The following is a 20,275-nucleotide window of genomic DNA, read 5'->3' as shown; positions in this document are numbered from 1 at the left end:
GAGGGGGCTGGCTTTTGAGCCCTCACTCGGGAGGACCTGATTCGCAGCTCCAGGTCTGCAGTTCGGGAGGACGGGGCTCCCTCACCCGCACCTGGCCCCCCGAGTCACGCCCTGTGCCGTGAGGTGCGGCATTGACAAGTCACCCCTTCCCCACGCACCACTTCCACTCACTTCTGCGTTAATGGTTCTTACCCTCCTGAGACTTCTCCCCTCCGCCTCCAGAAGTATTTCCCCCCAGTTCCCTTAAATACAGGAGTTCCGTGCTTGAGGGTATCCGGCAGAAAAATTACTTTTAAGACTGAGCACCCATTTGATACCCAAAGCAAGTTCATACTTACTGGAGAGTTTGGGGGAAAAGTAAGACCCAGAGGAAATTATGGCTGAGTATGGGGCTCACATCACTGCGTCTGTGGTTGATGACCAGCCGTCCATCTTTGAGGTGGTAGCACAGGACAGTTTAATGACGGCAGTGAGACCTGCTCTTCAGCATGTGGTCAAGGTAAGGTAGCAATGCTCTGGAAGGTTTTAGGGATGGCTGGGTAAAAGCTAATAATTTGAGTTTTGAGTTTGATAGCCTAGGTGTTGAGATTACCAATTAGTATGTAATTCATGTTCTATGATTTAACGAGTATTGAGTCCCTGTTAACTGTAAAGCCTGTACTGAAAACCCAGCACTTCAGGGACGCTAGGGGAGACCCCAAAAGAATTGACTTGTTTAAAACCCAGAGGGTAGGATTTAGAGAGGGAAAAAAAGAATCGTTAATACAAGACATAGTAACTGTGAAATGGAATGAATTTCATTTATTAACTTACCTTACCTTAGGTTCTCGCAGAATCAAATCCTGCCCACTATGGCTTCTTTTGGAGGTGGTTTGATGAAATCTTTACCCTACTAGATCTTCTGCTCCAGCAGCATTATCTGACTAAAACCAGTGCCTCATTTTCTGAAAATTTTTATGGCTTAAAACGGATTGTGATGGGGGATACACGCAAGCTTCAGAGACTGGCCAGTGCTGGTCTCCCGAAGCAGCAGCTTTGGAAGTCAATTATGTTCCTGGTTCTTCTTCCTTATCTGAAAGTGAAGCTGGAGAAGCTGGTTTCTAGCCTGAGAGAAGAAGATGAATATTCTATCCATCCCCCTTCCTCCCGTTGGAAGCAATTTTACAGAGCCTTTCTGGCAGCCTACCCATTTGTTAACATGGCCTGGGAAGGCTGGTTTCTTGTACAACAACTTCGATACATCCTAGGAAAGGCACAACATCACTCACCACTGCTGAGTCTGGCTGAAGTTCGGCTAGGTCGACTTACAGTTCAGGATGTACAAGCTCTGGAGCACAAACCAGCTAAAGCCAGCATGATGCAGCAACCAGCCAGGAGGTAAGGCCTTAGCATTTCCCCAAACTCTAGATCTTACACTAATTTTATGAAATTCACCTCCCCCAGTCCTCTTTAAGTAGTTCATATATCATATGAGTAATTTCATAGAAAAATTATTGTGTCCATTACACAAGGATTGCCATCCTGGCAACCTTCCTCATCATACTAGCTACAGTTTTTCAACACTTGCTTTGTGCCAGCCCTGTGGTAGGTATGTGCTTTACATACATTATCTCAATCCTCATCACAATCCAATGAAATAAATTCATTAATCCCATTTAATAGTTGAGGAAACTAATCCGTAACAGTTAAGCACCTTGCTAAGGCCACAAAGCTAGGTGGCAGAGCTGAGATTCAAGCCAGATCAACATAATTCTCAAGACTGCCCTTAACCACAATGCAGTCTGGTTAGTGTTTGTGTTCTACCTACAAGTTCAGATATATAGTCCTCAATACTCTAAGTCATTTTTTGTTAAATGAATTTCTTTTTCTGGATATACTATCTTTCACCCCAAAAAAAGTTTATATAATCAGTGTTTCACCATTCTCTTTCTTGAAACACAAAACAAAACCCTAAAACATTAAAACAACGCTTAGCTCCTATACTCCTAAAATACTTGTCAGAAAGAGAATATCCTTTAGAATAGATCCTTAAGGAGACGAGACAATGCCAATCTAGCAACTATTCAGTCCTCAAATTCAATCAGTGACAGATGAAAAGTATAAAATGAAGAACTACATTTATATTAGTCACTTGGTGATCATAACTGAGTAAACAGTTTCTCCTTTTGCCCCCTTGTTCTATTCCCCTAACAGTGTTAAAGAGAAGATAAAGTCAGCTCTGAAGAAAGCTGTGGGAGGTATTGCCTTATCCCTGTCTACTGGCCTTTCTGTCGGGGTGTTCTTCCTACAGTTCCTTGAGTGGTGGTACTCATTTGAAAATCAAGAAACCATCAAATCACTGACTGCCCTGCCTACTCCACCACCACCTGAACACCTAGATTACAATTCTGATTCTCCCCTGTTACCCAAAATGAAGACTGTGTGCCCACTGTGTCGCAAAACCCGGGTGAATGATACTGTTCTTGCCACCTCTGGCTATGTATTCTGTTACAGTTGTGTGTTTAATTACGTGAGGAGTCACCAAGCTTGTCCCATCACAGGTTATCCAACAGAAGTACAACATCTAATTAAACTATACTCCCCTGAGAACTGAAAATGATTAGCTTTTCACCTCACAACAAAATTAGTGCATTTAAGGCCACAGGGCTGGTTTGCAGCACCATACTTGGCATTGTTTGATACTTTTCAGCCTCAATTCATAATTTTATGAACTTTAGATGACTATAGGGACTTCTTTAAAAGGATAAATCCATTGATCTTAACCGTTTAGCCTGCTCTCTAGACCCCTACTTAGAACTGACCAAGCTGGTTAGAGTAAGGGAATCAGAATTGGAAGGGGATGTGAGGGTCAGTGTAGAGGGAGTGGATAAAAGAGGAGTTACAGAAATGCAGCAGAGAAAACAGAATCTTCCATAGTTCTGCAACATCTTTCTACACAATAACTACACTAGTTGGGGTGAGCAATTTAAAAAAGACAGTATAGAAGCTTTTCCTTAAAGAACAAGAGGTACAGAAGCTTTCAGGAAAAACCCAAGTTAGTCCTCAAAAAGTGGGTGGTGAAGGGAAAGGAAGCCTTTTCTTTAGGAAAGAAAGTCTATGAATAAGAGGTTTATGTACATGTAGAAGAGGTTTTAACCATTTGCAAACAATGTGAAACATGGGCTCTTTACAGAAATTCTTGAAAACACTTTAGAAAAACAGCACCTTCTATATCCTGTGACTCATCTGTTAAGTAACATCTGCTGTAGTTTATCAATGTTTGAAGATTTCTTTCTGAGCCATACCTATCTTTCTTGGAAAACTCGTTAAAGGAAGAGGGGATGAGTGTATATAAAGAGTACTGTGAAGATTTCAGTGTGCAAGCAAAGCTAATAAGCAATGAATAGATTAAATAAAATACGGATCTAACTTGGACTGTATAAAAAGTTCTTTTAATAAGCTCTTTCTGCTTAATATTAAATTTTCTAGGCCAGCATGAATTATTCTGGCTGCTACTAAAGTTTCTATGAAATGCTTAAGTAAATTTTAAGAATAAATGTTTTTTGCAAAGAGCTGTTCCATTTTAATGACTAGAAATTTAGAGATTACTTGAGGTGTTTAAATATTTTGTTCAGATCACCTTTGACTTTCTGAGGCATTTTTGTATTAACATTTGGGCTTTTTTGCTAATCCACAGTTTGGGCGGAAAACTCTCTACTTCAGCAGGAAGTATCAAGAACACTACAAACACTTAAGTTGCCTGTATAGAAAAGTCATGCCACTGGGTCAACAGGTAAAAAGAAAAAAATGATTACTATAGAAGAGGAAGGATGAAAATAATTTTTAAGTGCCTCTGCTGAGATAGATTTCCAATATCCTAACTCATTTTAGCATTTCAGAGCACATTCTGATAGCAAAAAAGGTGATAAAACTAAATTTTGAAGTGGAATAACCTTAGGGGTTTTTAAATAATAACACTTTTATGTACCATAAGAAGATATCTGCAAAACTTCTTGCAAGGTTTTACCAAAACCAATACCATATTGATTAAATAAACATTTTTAATGTAATAATAAATCAGTAAGGGAACTGAACCAGATTTAGGATAAAAATAACGTAGTCCTCCAGGAAGATGTCAAAGCCAGATTCGTCACCTCAACCTAAGAAGGAAAACATGAAAGTATCAGAAATTTAAGATAATATCAAAGAAACACTTATATCTAATAAAACCAGTATCCAAATAGGCTAAAGCATACCATTGTAGAAAAACCACAACCAGAATCAGCTCAGAGAGAAGATTAAGGAATCACACCCTGGTCAAAGCCAACACTTAAGCAATGGCAATACCAGGTCAGACTATACTTCACTCATCGTCCCATCACTGCATTGCACCTCCCTATATTATCTAAGAACCACCCAACATCCTATTTTCAGAACCAAGAAAACTTAGGTTTGCCTATGAAAAAAAATAAAAGCTGCTTTTTAGATAAATTTCAACATGGGCTTTCAATAAATATTTTATCTTCGATTATGCTTTGCTTTAAGCAAGTCTGCTGTACAAAAATGCAAACGAATAAGTTTTGTTTTGGGGGGACTTGTTTTGAAACAGAAGAGTGAAGAAACATTTATAGTTCAAAAACATGTTTTTTAATGAGCCCAAACACCATGCACGATAAAATCTAGGGGATGTCTGTAAAGTAATTTACAGTCTAGTTCTCAAGCAAAAGCTTTAGAAAAGATTTTCTACTAAATTTCTTTATAAAGCAAACTCCAGTTCATTTAATATACAATTTGATTTACAGTTCTTCCAACAAAGATAAAAAGTATAGTCACAAAAATCTTATACTGGGAATCATCAATCTTAAAGAGTTCAAGACCAGGGAGGCTATGATTTGCCAAGGCCCCATATCAAAATTAACAGCAAAGCTGAAAAGCGAACTGAGTTCTGATTACCGGACTTACATTTTTCCACTATCAGCTAATTATACAGTTTAATTTCATCTCTCTCCAGGTCGTTGGGCCACATAAAGGAGGCAATGCAAAGCCTAGATAATCCATAACCTGGATAATCCATTTCTGAATGACAAAGCTGACTGACTGCATTTCATTTATTCTAAATGATACCTTCGGGTAGTATATTACTGCTGATAGTGAAAAGTACTGGGGTCACAATGTCACCCTCTCCCGCCTTTCAGCAGGGTATTGTCAGTATCAGTAATTCTGGAGACAGCACATGCTTCCTTCAGCCATCTGTAAACATCAACAGATTGATACCTCATAGTTGAAAACCGACCTATGTTGGTCTGTGTTCACCATTCAGCAACCAAGCTCCATAAACACAGGCAACAAAGTGCCTGCTTTACAGGGGCTATGCTTGAGCCTTGTAACTCATCATCTCTACAGGTGAAGCACACGTTAAAAATGAGAAAAGAGAGGCTGAGGGAACTTAAATAACTTTGTCAAAAATATGAAACTTGTGAGCAGAGTTTTAAGTGTGTTCTAGTCATACATTTTCTAGTTCTCTCCTCAATACACCTGCTCTATCTGGAGTGTCTTCCCCACCCCTTTCAATCTGGAGAACACCTAATTAAAACCTTACTAAATGGTTAACCTTCTCTGTTAAGTGGTCCCTAACTCTCCCGGTCATCCTCTCCTCTGACTCCCACAGCACTTTTCTCCACCATCAGACGCCAACTATTCGCCTCCACCTCCTCGTATTCCCTACCGGACCCTGAGTTACTAAAGAACAAGGATTGAGTCTTACTGGCCTTTGTATCCATTACACTCAGAACAGGATGAGGCTGAATAAATGAGCTCTTAATTGAGTCAATGCGGGACCCTTTCTACTAAATCCTAAGCCCCTAGGTTATAAGAGCATCAGCACAATTTATAAAGTCAACTTACCTCCAACATTTCACTTAAGTAAGGCCTTCTACCCTCAGCTTCTACCACACGGCGCTCTGTACCGCGCCCTGAGCAGGACGACCAGTGCTCACACACAGGGAAGTCTTGAAAAACTAGTGATGAAGTCCAAAACCCACCAACCTCAGGGAAGACTGAGAGTAGCCGTTCTTGCGGGCAAATACAAATAAGGCCAGAACCAGCGCTCAAACCAAAGATCGACGCCGCAGTCCGCAGACCGCTTCACGAACTCCTGAAACTCCAACCCCCTAGACTCCGCGGAAGCTTGGCCCCGAGCAGGCGAGAGGCAGCCCACTCTCGGGCTCCCGGTCCCCGAACACACTGGCGTCCTGCTTTCCCAGGCCACGGCCCCTCTCCCGAGCAGCCCAGCGGCGAATCTCCGCCGGAGTTGTGGTCGCGACACCAATTCCCGGGGCGGGGCTGATGCAGGAACAGCCAATCGGAGAGCACGGCGTACGTCAGCGATGGAGCCGGCAGGGTGCCGGAAACGTCTGTTTCATCCCTCTTTCGCGTGGTGGGCTCCATCCTCAGTTAGGACAGTGGCTTTCCAGGCTTTGAGAAGTGCTCCTTCGCCCCTTTATTCCACGCACTTGGACCTCGGGACGACTGTTATCCGTAGTGGTTTTGCCTGTGCCTTGTTTCTCAACTGGGGAAGGGTATCTGAGGCAGTTGTGCCCCGGGATTTTTGCGCTTGTGCCCGTGCCTGCCTGAGGGCTGGAGTTGCAGGGCACTCTGATGAATGTGTCTTTCTCCGTCCAGAAAGGGCCCATTGGCAGGCCGGGCGCTTGGGCTCTTCCGAAATAAGCAAGAGGAGCCACAAGACAAGTGCAGCGAAATATCAAAGACGTGTCAAAGAAAGTAGGAAGGACTTCCTGGGAGAGGTGGCATTTGATGTGGGTCTTCAAAAATGGGTGGGATTTGAGAATTAGAAGATTCTGAGAGAAGGAATAATTTAACTCCCGAATTAAATGAGAAAGCACTCGGGGAGGTTACCAATTTTAGGAAATTTGGAAACAGTGTAGTGTTTCTTAGAATTCAGTGAGATAAACACCAGGAGGAAAATTAACAACATAGATGTCCTCCAACAGCAAGAACAGCAAAAACCCTAAAATGCCCGGGGCACAACCCATCCATCCTTACTGAATTAGCTGTTCTGGGGTTGGATCCTAGGCTTGTATATTCTTATTTTTTTAAATTTTTTATTAAGGTAGGATTGATATACACTCTTATGAAGGTTTCACACAAAAAAACAATGTGGTTACCACATTTACCCATATTATCAAGTCCCCACCCATATCCCAATGCAGTCCCTGTCCATCAGTGCAGCAAGTTCAGGCTTGTATATTTTTAATAAGTGCCCCAAGGATGGTTCTGATTCATACCAAAGTTTGAGGACCAGCGTTAGTGTTAAAGAAAGGGGGTGGTAGGAAATTTGAAATACAGGTCGAGACTTTAAGGATGGTGGCTTGCTGGCTATGTAAGTTAGACTACTCTGGAGAAAGGGAGAAATTTGAAGGTTGGAGTCCAGGGAGATAAGTGATCAGAACTCTACTTCAGAAAATTCAGTATGCAACTCTGTTTTAAACAGAGGAAGGAAGGTAGAGTGAAGCAGACTGCTGTTGTACTTCAAGGATAGGAGAGTTTGACCGTGCGGAGAATGGGCCCTTGGGTGCACTATTTCCTCTGCCTCTTTTCCCCTTCCTTCTCCCTTTCTCAGCCTGGTGGATTCTTACTTGCAGGTTCCAGCTGATATACCATCTCAGTTATGAAATCTCATGTATTTTCACAAGCAGAGTTATTGTCACTCCTGAGAACACCCAGAGTACAGTGTTCACATGTTGCCAGCTCTTCAGAAGGGCACTAGAGTGTAGTGGTCATGCATATGTATGTAGTGGACTATATTTGCAAGCACTGTAACCTGTCTGTTCCTGTTTACCCATCTGTAAAATAGGAATAATAGCACCTACCTCCCAGAGCTGTTAAACAAATAGAATGAAAACAGTGCATAGTACATACAGTGTTCAACTGATGTTATTACTATACGTGTCAGACTGCAACAAGTTGTTTAATACATGTTTTCCCTCTAGATTGTGAACAGGACATGTGTTTTATTCTGGCATGGAGGAATGATTCTAAGTGGGTTTTGGAATCAGGTGTTGAAATCACAGCTATGCTACTTACTAAATGTGTAACCTCGAGCTTTGCTTCCCTGAACTCAATTTCTTCATTTATAAAATGCTGAAAATAATGTATGTCTTCAAGTTACTATGAGAAGAATTTGACATACCTCGTCCAAAAGTCACTAAATGGCAGTTTTTATTTGGACGAGTAGCCCCAGAGCCTAGCATCATGTTCAGAACACAATTAATGCTTAGTAAATGATTATCAAATAAAAAGCTGACATTTTATGCCAGGCACCATGCTAAGCTCGTTAGGTACATCTCACTTCATTGTCACAAGAACTGTATGGAGAAGCCACTTTTATTATCTCCAATTTACACAGAAGGAATCTGGAGCTCAGATTAATTTAACCAAGGTCTCAAGCTAGAAAGTGCCAGGGTTAAGATTTCAGCACCCTATTTCAAGAAAATAGCTGATTAAATGAGAGAAAGTTAGGAGATTTACCCACCACAGTCAGGTAGTGGGATGGGAGAACCAGCACTGTCGCTCTCAGTCATTCTGCTCTCTATAGTGTCTGAATCATCTCTATGAATGAATTAAGATAAATGAAGGCTGGTATTTGGCATTTTGTGTCTAGTGGGTATGAAAGCTGTGCTGTGACTACCTTTGCTCATAAAGTGAAATGCTTAGTGCACAAACACATCTTAAATAATCTGGAGGCTCTAGTTCTTAGCCTGTTGTCACAGCATGGCCAGATTACTTTCCCAAGACCTAGGAAAAAGCACTGTCCAAGCTACTGACTTCAGGATGCTTTGTTTCATGGACATTTGCTCTGTGGTATCAGAGCCAAGAGGTGAGATCCTCCCTGGCCTGATAACCTAACTATATATATTCAGGGGACTTAACTGAGGAACTTTGAAAGAAGAAGAGAAATTCTCTTTGCTCATCTTTAATATTATCCCTCCTCCCAATTTGGCCTCTCCTAGTGCACTGAAGAAGAATAAGATGGAAACAACAACCCAGTTCCTAGTTCTTCTGCCCAAATAATGTTCTTCCTACTGACTGGAAAGAAAAAGGGAGGTACTTAGGTTGATTTCTGATTTTGAAGACTCTAAAGCAATCCAGAATCCCAACCTTGAAAGACAGTGGAAGCAGTAGGAACATTTTTGCTAGACGGACCTGGCTTTGAACCCCAGCTCTTCCACTTACTGGCCATGTCATCTCAGTTTTCATGTAGTTTGCCATGCTTCCAGCTTGGCCCCTTGGACCCAAAAGCTTATGTCCAGGAAATGATGGTCGTTTTTATCTTTCTAAAAATGAGGGATGTAAGAAGGATTTCAGTGTGAGAATAAGGCTGAGAATTAAGGTAGATGGTAGAACTGAAACTGAGACTGAATTTGGAAATGGAGTGAAAAAGGGTTAAGCTGGAAACTGAGGGCAGAGCTTTGGAGTATTATGTTGCCATGCTGATTATACATCACAGTATCCATTCTGCCCCCCATCCTGGGAACTCCATTCGGCCAAACAGATATAAGGATAATGCCAACAAAGCATAGGAACAGTAACCGCAGTTAATTTTAAAAACAAGGGATTCTCCTTAAGAATGTAATTTCATCATAAATAAATGGAAGTGGGAACACAGAGTGGTTTCGTGGTTTGATTCAGAGGGAGAGAAGTATATTCTTCTCCTGTGGTGGCTGAACAAATTGCCACAAACTTGGTTACTTTAAAACAACAGAGATTGGATTTAAGGCCCACCCAGATCATCCAGGATAATCTCATCTCAAAGTCCTTACTTAATCACATTTGCAAAGAGCCTTTCCCTTCTGAGTTAATATTTTCAAGTTAATAATAATAATAGTAAGATGATGATGATGATGATTGGTCGCCATTATTCAACATACTACAAGAAGCTTGATCCAGTTTAACTAGCCCCCCTAAATGAAATAACTGTCTCTCATCTGTTTATTTTTGTCATTTAATTATTTTTTAATTATAAAAACAATTGATGTTCATTATAGACCACTTAGAAAATATGATGTGTGGCAATGACACTCAGCCCTTTAGGGATGGGAAGTTTAGCTTTGGCCCTTCACTTGAAAACCCCTGAATTTTCACACTACTACTTCATTCACTCCAAGAGGTCAGACCAGCCTGCTAGTCTGCCCTGTCATAGCTTTTCTTGAGTCCTTATCAGCCTTCCTCAGAGAGTTAATGTTTTGAAGACTAGGGGAGTCTGGCAGAGTTCCTGCTGCTCCCAGGCTGCTATCAAAGGGCAACAGGGTTTGTGACAGAAGACAAATATTCAGACCAAAGCCAGATGTGGAACTGAAATAGCAAGAGGAAAACCAAGACCATCAGGTAAGAAAAGGAAATTCTTTTAAAATCTTACCCATCTCATCTTAGGTACAGTTTATGTCTGAGGGCATGAAAGGCTTGGTTAAGATAGTAGCTGAGGAGAAACTTGTAAAAGAAAGTGAGTGAGAAATTTTGGGAAGTGTGGAGAGGATTATCTGTTATAGCTGTCATCAGCATCTAAGTAACATCCCTGAGACTTGGGAGTCATGAGAATACAGGTCTACTAGTTCAAAAGCAATTAGATTTGTTCTGTGGGTCCCAGCAGATGGAAACTGTAGGAAGACAAATCACAGATGAAAATAAGGAAACCATTGCTAACGGAGCTGTCAGAAAACAGAAGTAGCTATTTTGAGAGGTAGTGAGTTACTTGCTGCTGGAGTTGTTCAAGCAGTGGCTGGAAAACAATTTGTTGGGAGTTGGGAATATTATAGAAAGGATTTAAGAATCAGATAGATGGTTGGAATGGAAGATCTTTAAAATCCCTTCCAACACTTCTGTGATTCTATGATATGAATAGAATGTCATCAGAAATTTCTCTAATTTACATACATTTACATTTACCTATAGAAGATTCTCACATGTGAAAAAACAACTTATCCGGTTGATCTTTGGTTGTCTGGAGGAAGTGAGAAGGCAGCCAAGAGGAAATGAATGGCAGAGAAGAGCACGTGTCCTGCTTTCTTCCCTCTTGATGGTATATATGCTTGAGGGGTATAGACCCACATGGCCTCTGCTTTGCAAAGATCACACAGAAGGAATTGGTTCCCTTCTAGAAGAAGAATTTTGTCTTTGGGTTAGTAAATATTTGCATTTACCAAAAGCTAAGGAGGTAGTTTCTGAAACATTTCTTAATTTGCTAATTTCAACTTAGGTGGCTGTTCTCTGGTTTGTGAAGCAAAAAGAGATTGATCACAGTTTATAAGCCCAAAGGCTCATGTTCTTTTCCAACTCTTAGAGGTTCCCACAGCACAGGGCAGAACTTTTAGGAGGGGAGGAACACTCTGGCATCCCACTCTATCTAAAGAAATGTATTTTTAGAAGAATGTTTGAAGAACGAAAAATATTTCTGCATTTGATATCAATTGATCATTCTTTCAGGAGTAAAATAAAGTTTTTTAAAATGTATAAAATAGCACATAAACAACACTGAGTTTAATGTTTGTTTTTATAGTAAGATCTTGTACATTACATATACTCCAGAACTATACTCCTTTAGCTTTCTACTGCTTTCCTTTCTTTCTCCTTTGAATTTTAAATAAGAGCATCTTTTGACTTCAACTTCTACTCCTGGAAATTCTCTAATAACTTGCTTTGGCTCCTGTGCCAACCCATGCCCTTTACACCTGGGCTTATTGATGGAGTTTCCTCATTTTAAATGAAAAAAGAAAGGCAAAAATTTCAGTAACATAATTTTTCCATTATGCCAAAGCATTAAACATTCACCTTTGCTTATGCCTCTTCATGCAGGGAAGGCTATAGATGTCAGCAAAGTTGTTAAAAAGCAGTGATATCAGTTATTTCCGATGTTAAAAATGTACCTGCAATAATTTATAAATATTGTAATATCTGGAAAGTATTGTCATCTTTAGGATTCTTGTTAATGTAGAAGCATTTCTGTCCTGATAATTAATTGGAACCCCTTTCCATTATTGTTTGGAGCACAGAGGGGCTGCTGAGATGGAGAGTCTCAAGACTGATACAGAAATGCTCTACCCTGAGATAATTGTAGAAGTGGGCAGAGTAACTTTTGGAGAAGAGAACAGGAAGAAGATGACCAGCAGTTATTTGAAAAGAACTGAGAATTCTAAAATCATCCAAGCCACATGTGCACTGTTAAATTCTGGAGGGGGTGTGATCAAAGCGGAGATCCACGACAAAACCTACAGTTACTGCTGCCATGGGCTGGGACTGGATCTGGAAACATCTTTTCAAAAGCTCCTTCCTTCGGGTTCACAGAGATACCTTGACTACATGCAGCAGGGGCACGATCTCCTGATATTTGTGAAGGCATGGAGCCCAGACGTTTTCAGCTTCCCCCTAAAGATTTGTAGCTTGCGCTCCAATTTATATCAGAGAGCTGTGACTTCCACTATCAACCTGAGTGCCAGCAGTGCCCTGGAGCTTCTCAGAGAGAAGCGGTTTAGAGCCCAAAGAGGGAGATCGAGGGTGAAAGGGACACATCCTCAGAAAGTTCTTGACAGACACATTCAGGAAGAGGAAGATATGAGGATGTCTGCCTCAGAAATTTTTAAAAAGGACAGACTCATGTATAGGGAGAAACTCAACTTTACTGAGTCCACACATGTTGAGTTTAAAAGGTTTACCACCAGAAAGATCGTCCCTCAGATTAGGGAAATGCTGCCTCACTATGTTTCTGCATTTGCCAACACCCAAGGGGGATACTTAATTATTGGGGTGGATGATAAGAGCAAAGAAGTGTTTGGATGTAAGACAGAAAAAGTGAACCCTGACTTATTTAAAAAAGAAATAGAAAACTGCATAGAAAAACTGCCTACATTCCACTTCTGCTGTGAGAAGCCAAAGGTGAATTTCACTACCAAAATCTTGAATGTGTACCAAAAAGATGTCCTGTATGGTTATGTCTGTGCGGTTCAAGTGGAGCCCTTTTGCTGCGTGGTATTCGCAGAAGCCCCGGATTCCTGGATCATGAGGAACAATTGTGTCACAAGGCTGACAGCAGAGCACTGGGTGGCCATGATGCTGGATGCACAGTCAGGTAAAGCCGAAGGGAAGGCATTATCCAGTTACCAGGGAGGAACCCCCTTCTCTGCCTTCTGTGGGTATTTGGTCAGACAATCCAGTTAAAGAACAGAAAGCCATTTTTGCTTACAAATATTCTTTTTCTAATAGCTTTACTTCCAAATACTCAAAATGTGAACTCTTTGAGATCAAGAAATGCTTGGGTTTTAGTCCGTTTTTAAGGAAGTTTAAATATCCATCAGCCGTGAATTAGTGTATGTTCCCTTTTATGCACTGTGAAAACCTGTTGAAAAAATTTTGCAGGATGATGTTCCTCATCAAAACGTTCATCAAAAAGTTACACGCTGAAGATGATATTTTAGGGAAACACTACAAACTAAGATTGAGTCCACTAATTCTTTCAAGGGAAGCTTATTGACAAATCCAAACTGTTTCAGTTAACGTGAGGAGCTAATACCTTCAACTACTCGGTGTGGGGAGCCACCAAGTGGGTGAAAATTAAAGAGAAAGGAGATTCTGGGCAGGGAGAAGTGGTGGGGCGGAGGCAGGAGGGACTTTGTGTTTTCATTTCCCTTAGAGTTTTGCTCAGAATCAGCTCTGGCGATTTCTGATCAATCCAGGAAGGACTAAGAGGCTGAAGGAATCTTACCCGTTTTCCCTCATGGTCATTATGTTTCAAATTGGAGAAAAGAAGCTTGTATCAAGACTTTAGTGATTTTATTGCATCACTTTCCTTGTCCTAAATGTGTTTGAGTTTATTTTTCTCTCTCACACACACATACATACACACACACACACCCCAAACTAGAGATCTGCCACTTTCTATCCTATCTAAATTGTTGAATGGGGATTTAAGACAATCATAACCATATGAAAAAAATACTGTGCTTAACTTTTTCTGATCCCCCAACAGAAAGCCTTTTCCTCTTAGAGATGACTTGAAATGAGAATATTAGAGTTGGAAGGAAATGTAGGGATCATCGCCTCACCGTTGCATGAGAGAGAGGTGGAATGACTTGCCCCAGATGAGTCACACAGTGACTTAGAGATGCATGAACCTGCAGGAGTCCCCACACTTCTTTTCCTAACATGTGAACTGTTTGAGGCCTGAAAACTGTCTGAGTGGCTCAGGCACCATACATATCACATATCAACAGGAGGAAGTTAAAAAAATTAAGTTATTTTACTTTTTCTTTTCATTTGAAAGAACTTTCCATGTATTTGTTTAGCAACTTCCAGTTTGACCGCAGAATACAGCTTTCACCTGATTGCATCAGCTTCCTCTGCACTAAGAAGCTCACCATATCCTATAAAAGTCCTGGGATTTAAGAGGGCTCTACAACAACGTTTGTTTCCAGGTATTCCTTCATGATTGCACCTGAAGAGACTATTTGTTTTCTAAAATTAAGTTGGGAGGAGTTGGTAGCAATTAGTCCACGCCTTTCTCTATAGAGGAAGTCACATGTCGGACTTAGCAGAGAAAATGATCCTGACTCTTGTTTCCTTGTCATCATATCCGCACTACATTTTTGTGTGCTTTGGGACTTCCAGTCACATATGGCTTTTGTTCTCCAAATCTGAGACATTTTAGGAGTTCTCCTATATTCCTTACATCTATATCACAAGAGACCTGCCCCCTAGCTTTCTGATGCAGAAGGAGGTGTGAGCCACGTAGTCACCCGGACTCTTCATAAAGCGCTTTCTCAACCTCGGCACTACTGACATTTGGGTCAGATCATTCTTTGTTGAGCGGGGCTGCCCTGTGAATTGTTGGATGTTTAGCAGCATTCCTGGCCTCTGTCCACTAGATGTCAGTTGCACTTTTCCAGCTATGACAATCAAAACATTCCAGACTTGGCCAAATGTCCCCTGGGGAACAAAATTGCCACAGGTTAAGAATCACTGTTCTATAGGAAAGTTCTTAGTTTCTCAAAAGTATCAGGCTCACACACACACACACACACACACACACACACACAAACCTTTAGCAGGAAGAAATACCTTCCTAGCAGCAGTGGACCGTTTGGGGTTGAGCAGAGCATGCTAGCAGGCTATTCTGTGAAGAGCCCTCCCTGTGGTCTTCCCCTGTTTGAAAACTGCCAGAAATGTGAACTGCATAACTTTGGCCTGTGAAGAGTGGTTGCTTTTTTTGTAGAAAAGGAAACTCATAGTTCCATGGCTGGGCTCATTCCTTCCTATGATGTTGCAGGAATACTTATGATATGCTTTTGTAAATTTTAGTAACTTATGTCTATTTCTTACATTTTCAGTGACACAAGAAGAGATACAATTTAAACCAGAATCCCTGTGTAAGAAGCTATTCTCAGATCATACAGGACTGAAGGAATTAATGAAGACACAGATACTTCAATGTTCTCAGGGGATTGTGATATTTTCTAGAAGCTGGGCTAGTGATGTTGGCTTAAGGAAAGAACAGAATGTCTTGTGTGATGCTCTCCTAATAGGGGTTAACAGTCCCCTGGTACTCTATACTGTCTTAATAGACTCCGGTTGGATCCGAGGGCTTGAATATGCCCGAGACACTGCTCATCAGTTAAAACAGAAACTGGGAACTGTTGGTGGTTACACAGGGAAAGTGTGTGTTATTCCAAGACTGCTGTACCTGCCCAGCGCACAGTGTAGACCTAGAGAGATCCCTGTGCACTACCCCGAATCCTACAGGCTAGCCAATGAGGATGAAATGGAAGACTTGTTGCAGGCCCTTATCGTGGTCTCTCTGTGCTCTAGATCTCTTCTGAGTGACCGGTTGGGCTGTGAGTTTTTCAACTTGCTCATAGCGGAGCAGTGTGAATTGCTCTCAGAGAGCCTTCACGAGACACGAGAATTGTTCATCCACTGCTTTCCAGGAACCAGGAAGACAGCCATAGCCATTAAAATCATGGAGAAAATTAAGAATTTGTTTCACTGCAAACTAAAAGAGATCCTCTATGTTTGTGAAAGTGACTCCTTAAGGGATTATGTGACGTAAGAGTTTCACTAATTAACACAATAAATGTATTTAGTCAGTCTTTTCCATAGTATCACAAAAGTAATTTGTGTTTTTTGTTTAAGGTTTTGCTGCATAAATGCAAGAGCCTCAACTACATACACATTTCCAAGTGATCAGGTAGTTGAGCTACAAATGGGTCCTGTGGAATGTTCAGGCTTAACCCTCTCATTACAAATTTGCCAAACATGCCTAACTTTAAAATTTATATAACTAGAAACATTTTTTTCCCACAATGTGTTTGAAAAATAGAAATTTAGGAAAGGTAGAAGTAAATCTACCTTGCTTTAAACATACTTTTTACTTGATATTTAATGCTTTAAAGTCATGGGGTATTTCAGTTAATTAGACATTATACCTAACAGAAACTTGAATTTAATACCATTTGATTTTGTTTATAAATAATTTCATTTGTTTGACTTGTTCTCAATCAATACTTTCAGGAAAGTATGCAAATTTGCTTCTGAAATTGTATACAAAACTATGCAATTTTATAATTCTAGGTTGTTACACAATCTAGAAAACGAGGGCAAATTTATTTTAATTTTTGGTTTGGTTTACTTAATTATTTAACAAATCTTTTTGAGCAACATTTATGTGCTAGGTACTGTATACATTTAGTGTTAAAGGCAGAAAGCATATTGCAAACCTGGCCATAAAGCTGAATAAAGGAGACAAAGAAAAACTAAGCAACCTCAATGTCATGTAATAAGTATGATGATAAAGAAACGCTTTTCTTAACTTAGGCTGGAGGTTGGTCAGCAAACACTTCCCAGTGAAGGAGATCCTTAGGCACGCTCTTAAGTCAGTAGAAGTAGGTAAAATGAAGGATTTTTAGGCAAAGGGCACAGTAAGTGGACAGGTATGGAGACACCAGAGAATCAGAACAGCAGGTCTGAATGGAGCAGGGAGCGATGTGGGTATGTCGCAAGTGATAAAGTTGGAAAGGAGGCAGATGCCAATCATGGAGCATCTTGTAACTGTGCTAAGGGCTACGTTCTTTACTGTGCTTTATAGGTAAGTTTTAAAACATCCTAGTCAAAAGGTAAATTCAATTCAGCAAGTATTTATTGAACCCCTAATGTGAGGGAGATACAGAGAAGGCTAAGAATCAGTGCTTTTCTTCAAGAAGTCTACAATGTCCAAGCTGGAAGAGAAAAACTTGACTAGTTATGATTCAAGACATAGGAACTTCACATGTAAAATCAGGAAATCTGTAGTAATGACTGATATTATCTGGATCCAAATTAGAGGAGGCAAGAAATAGCCAAGTTGTTGTTATTTTAAAAAGCAAAATACAAACACACACACATATTATGCTCTCACTCATGCACATGTTTTTTTAAACAAACTTGGTTATTTCTTGCCTCCTCTCATTTATTCCTCCTCCTCTGATATGCTAAAACATACCATTAAGGGATACTGAACTAAGTAAGCAGACTAGTAGCTCCTGAGAGACCTAGCCTGTAGATTTGTTACCTTACTTGACAAGCCATGGAACTCAGCAACCTCTTGATGTTTTCCTTACCAAAATCTAAAGATGCTTCCAGTTTTATACCACAAGTAAGTGGGGGAAATGAGATTTGCTTTAGAGGAATTTGTATTAGCCTATATCTCTTTTGCATATAAAAACTGTGATATGCCTCTAGATGACTGTTCTCTAGCTCTAACTAGGACAGCAAGTAAAGAAACAGTATTAACAAGTGTACATTAGTTTAGAGATTTCCTTTAGATGTAAGGAGCTTGTCTTCAGGGACTGTCAAGCAGCAGAAATAGATTATGAATAGAAATAATAAAATCTCCTACCTGGGTTCATTTAAAAAGTCTCACATGCTGATTTAACTAGATAACCCCACAGAATGGGGTTTACAACTATGTGTTCTGTCTGTCAGGTATCTTGTAAGTAGAGCAGTTGTGTAGTATTCAGGACATTACTGATCAATGAATCAGCCTCTGTATAAGAACTGCCTCTGACTTCAATCCAGAGAGTAATGAATTCACAGTATTCCCTTTGTTTATATGCCTGAGATCCCACTCTCCCTTTTGTCCTTGCAGTCAACAAACCACCTGCCTGGTTGTGACCCGGAAAACCTTCATGCAAGGGGAGTTCCTAAGGATTAAACACATAGTAATGGATGAGACTGAGAATTTCTGCAGTTCATACGGAGACTGGTACATGAAGGCTCAGAGCATCACCCATCCAAAGGTGAGGGGGAGTAGAAATGAAAACCTTCACCACGGGATCCTCTGGATTTTTCTGGATCCTTTCCAAATCCATCATGCAGATATCACTGGCCTTCCCCCTCCATCTGCTCAGTTTCCTCGAAAAATAATCACCAGCGAGATCCACTGTGCTTTGGAAATAGCAATGGTCATGAAAGAAGAAATGAAGAGGATCAAAGAGGATCCTCCCCCCAGCATGTCTCCAGACACATTGGCATTGTTCAGGGAAGCTGCCTACGAGGAAGCAATGTGTGCCCAGGCTCTGCCCGGGGTGTATGAGACAGAGACTAACCTGACTACAGAACAAATAGTGAAACACGTGGCAGAAAGATGTCACAATCTGTTCCAATGTGGCTATCTGCCCAAAGATATCGCAATTCTGTGCAGGAAAGGGGAAGACAGAGGACGCTATGAGCTTGCACTGCTAAAAGCAATGGAATTTCAGACCCATGGAGCAACAAAGATTATGTTCAGCCAGGCCTCTGGTGTTTCAGGCAGTCACATCATCTTAGACAGCATTCAGCAATTTTCAGGCCTGGAGAGGAATATTGTGTTTGGGCTTAGTCCAGAAAGTGCCTTGTCAGAGGAAGTTCATAGGCTCTGCTTTGCCTCAAGAGCCATTAAACACCTTTACCTGCTTTATGAAAAGAGAGCAGCTTTCTGAAAATGATTTCAAACAGTACAGGTAGCCAGGAAGAGCAGAGTTCCTTCTCCCAGGCAGGTGGCAGCTGCTCCTTTTCATGTCTCAAATGTCAAATGTCTCTTGAGACTGACCCTCCACTGTTTGCACTGTCACCGTCCTTTCTCCAATCCACTTCACCTCCACCCTGTACATTGTTCCCCTGCCACTAGTTTTCCTAGTCCAGCCCATCTTTCACCTTGTCAACCACAGAGGTTCTCCTCAGAGAACTGATTTTGTGATGTCCCCTGTTCAGTGAGTCCCTGCAGTCTTCAGACCAAACCAATTTTTAAGGCTTTCTTTAACTATCCTGACTTACTCTCCTAATGCATCGTTTATTACATCTCCATCTCCCAATGTTTCTAATGCATCCCAGCCTCGCTACCCTACTTTGGAGGGTGGAAGGTAGGGCCCCTCCAGGCTACTTACTTTGACTAGGTGTCTCAAGGGCAGCACCTTGTTGGCATGTCCTACTGGCTACAGGCCTCAAGCTGTACAGGCCCAGAACTGATTTCCTCTTTGCCCCAAGTCTGGATCAGTCTCATAGAGATGGCTTTATGCTAACCAACCATATAAAAAACAGCGCATGAATGAAAATGCCACTCTGTCAATTTATACTGAGGACTGTAGTAATAAGCAGGCCAGCTGCTTTTGCTAATCTGTACACTAAATAATAACATACAAAGCCAAATTATGTAGGCATTGCTTTGCAGCAAGGGGAGCTAGTAATCTGATTCAAATGTGTGGAAACTTCAGACTATGTTAGGCTATTGCAGTCATCTCTAAAGGAGAGATATTTCTATCATGAGGACTAGACAGGTCAGGTTTACAAAAGAAAGCAAATGTAGCATGCTAAGAGTGACTGGTTGTCCCATATTATTTGCTTCGGATGAAATTTTTTCTCTCTTCTAGTTTCTAAAGTTTCTGGGTTGACAACCTAAATTTGCCCTCATTCCTCCCACCACATGCATTTTCTGCTTAAAACAATTCCCTATATTTTAATAAATTAATCTAGGCTGGAAATGGCTTATACTCTGCATCTGGCCTGGGAAGTGGATGCGCCTTTGCACACCCTTGATTTCTTCCATTATGATTTGGAGTTAATTTTACAATCCAACTCGGAGTTCATGGGGACCCTAGATGGCAACTCTACCACCTCTGCCACCAGTACCCATTCCTGATTCCCGGTTGGCCCTGTGCCATTTTCTCAACCTTCAAACCCTTTTCTGCCCCCTCTACCTGTTGAAATCCTTACTTGTCTGTCA

General features: G+C 41.0%; 2 protein-coding genes, 1 long non-coding RNA gene and 1 other non-coding gene across 4 annotated transcripts; 2 read left to right on the top strand and 2 right to left on the bottom strand.

Annotated features, from left to right (window-relative positions):
• Window positions 1–62: 62 nt before the first annotated feature.
• LOC130683494 (peroxisome assembly protein 12-like) lies at window positions 63–3,549 on the top strand. Its single transcript, XM_057501195.1, has 3 exons — window positions 63–499; window positions 824–1,377; window positions 2,194–3,549. The coding sequence occupies exons 1-3, from the start codon at window positions 377–379 to the stop codon at window positions 2,591–2,593; spliced, it is 1,077 nt and encodes a 358-aa protein (XP_057357178.1). The 5' UTR covers window positions 63–376; the 3' UTR covers window positions 2,594–3,549.
• A 473-nt stretch (window positions 3,550–4,022) lies between these two features.
• On the bottom strand, window positions 4,023–6,313 carry LOC130683505 (uncharacterized). Its single transcript, XR_008997283.1, has 2 exons — window positions 5,884–6,313; window positions 4,023–4,139 (listed from the first exon to the last, which is right to left on the bottom strand). It is a non-coding gene; the product is annotated as an uncharacterized LOC130683505 (long non-coding RNA).
• On the bottom strand, window positions 4,262–4,358 carry LOC130683725 (Z30 small nucleolar RNA). Its single transcript, XR_008997601.1, has one exon. It is a non-coding gene; the product is annotated as a Z30 small nucleolar RNA (small nucleolar RNA).
• Window positions 6,314–12,055: 5,742 nt separating the features above from the next.
• LOC130683489 (protein SLFN14-like) lies at window positions 12,056–20,095 on the top strand. The gene is made up of 4 exons (XM_057501188.1): window positions 12,056–13,117; window positions 14,331–14,459; window positions 15,372–16,086; window positions 18,164–20,095. Exons 1-4 carry the CDS (start codon window positions 12,058–12,060, stop codon window positions 18,993–18,995), a joined length of 2,736 nt encoding a protein of 911 aa, XP_057357171.1. The 5' UTR covers window positions 12,056–12,057; the 3' UTR covers window positions 18,996–20,095.
• Window positions 20,096–20,275: the final 180 nt, after the last annotated feature.

This window comes from Manis pentadactyla, chromosome 4 (assembly GCF_030020395.1).
Source record: "Manis pentadactyla isolate mManPen7 chromosome 4, mManPen7.hap1, whole genome shotgun sequence".
NCBI lineage: Eukaryota > Metazoa > Chordata > Mammalia > Pholidota > Manidae > Manis > Manis pentadactyla.
Note: the sequence above shows the minus strand (reverse complement) of the source record. Positions and strands in the feature narration are given on the sequence as shown.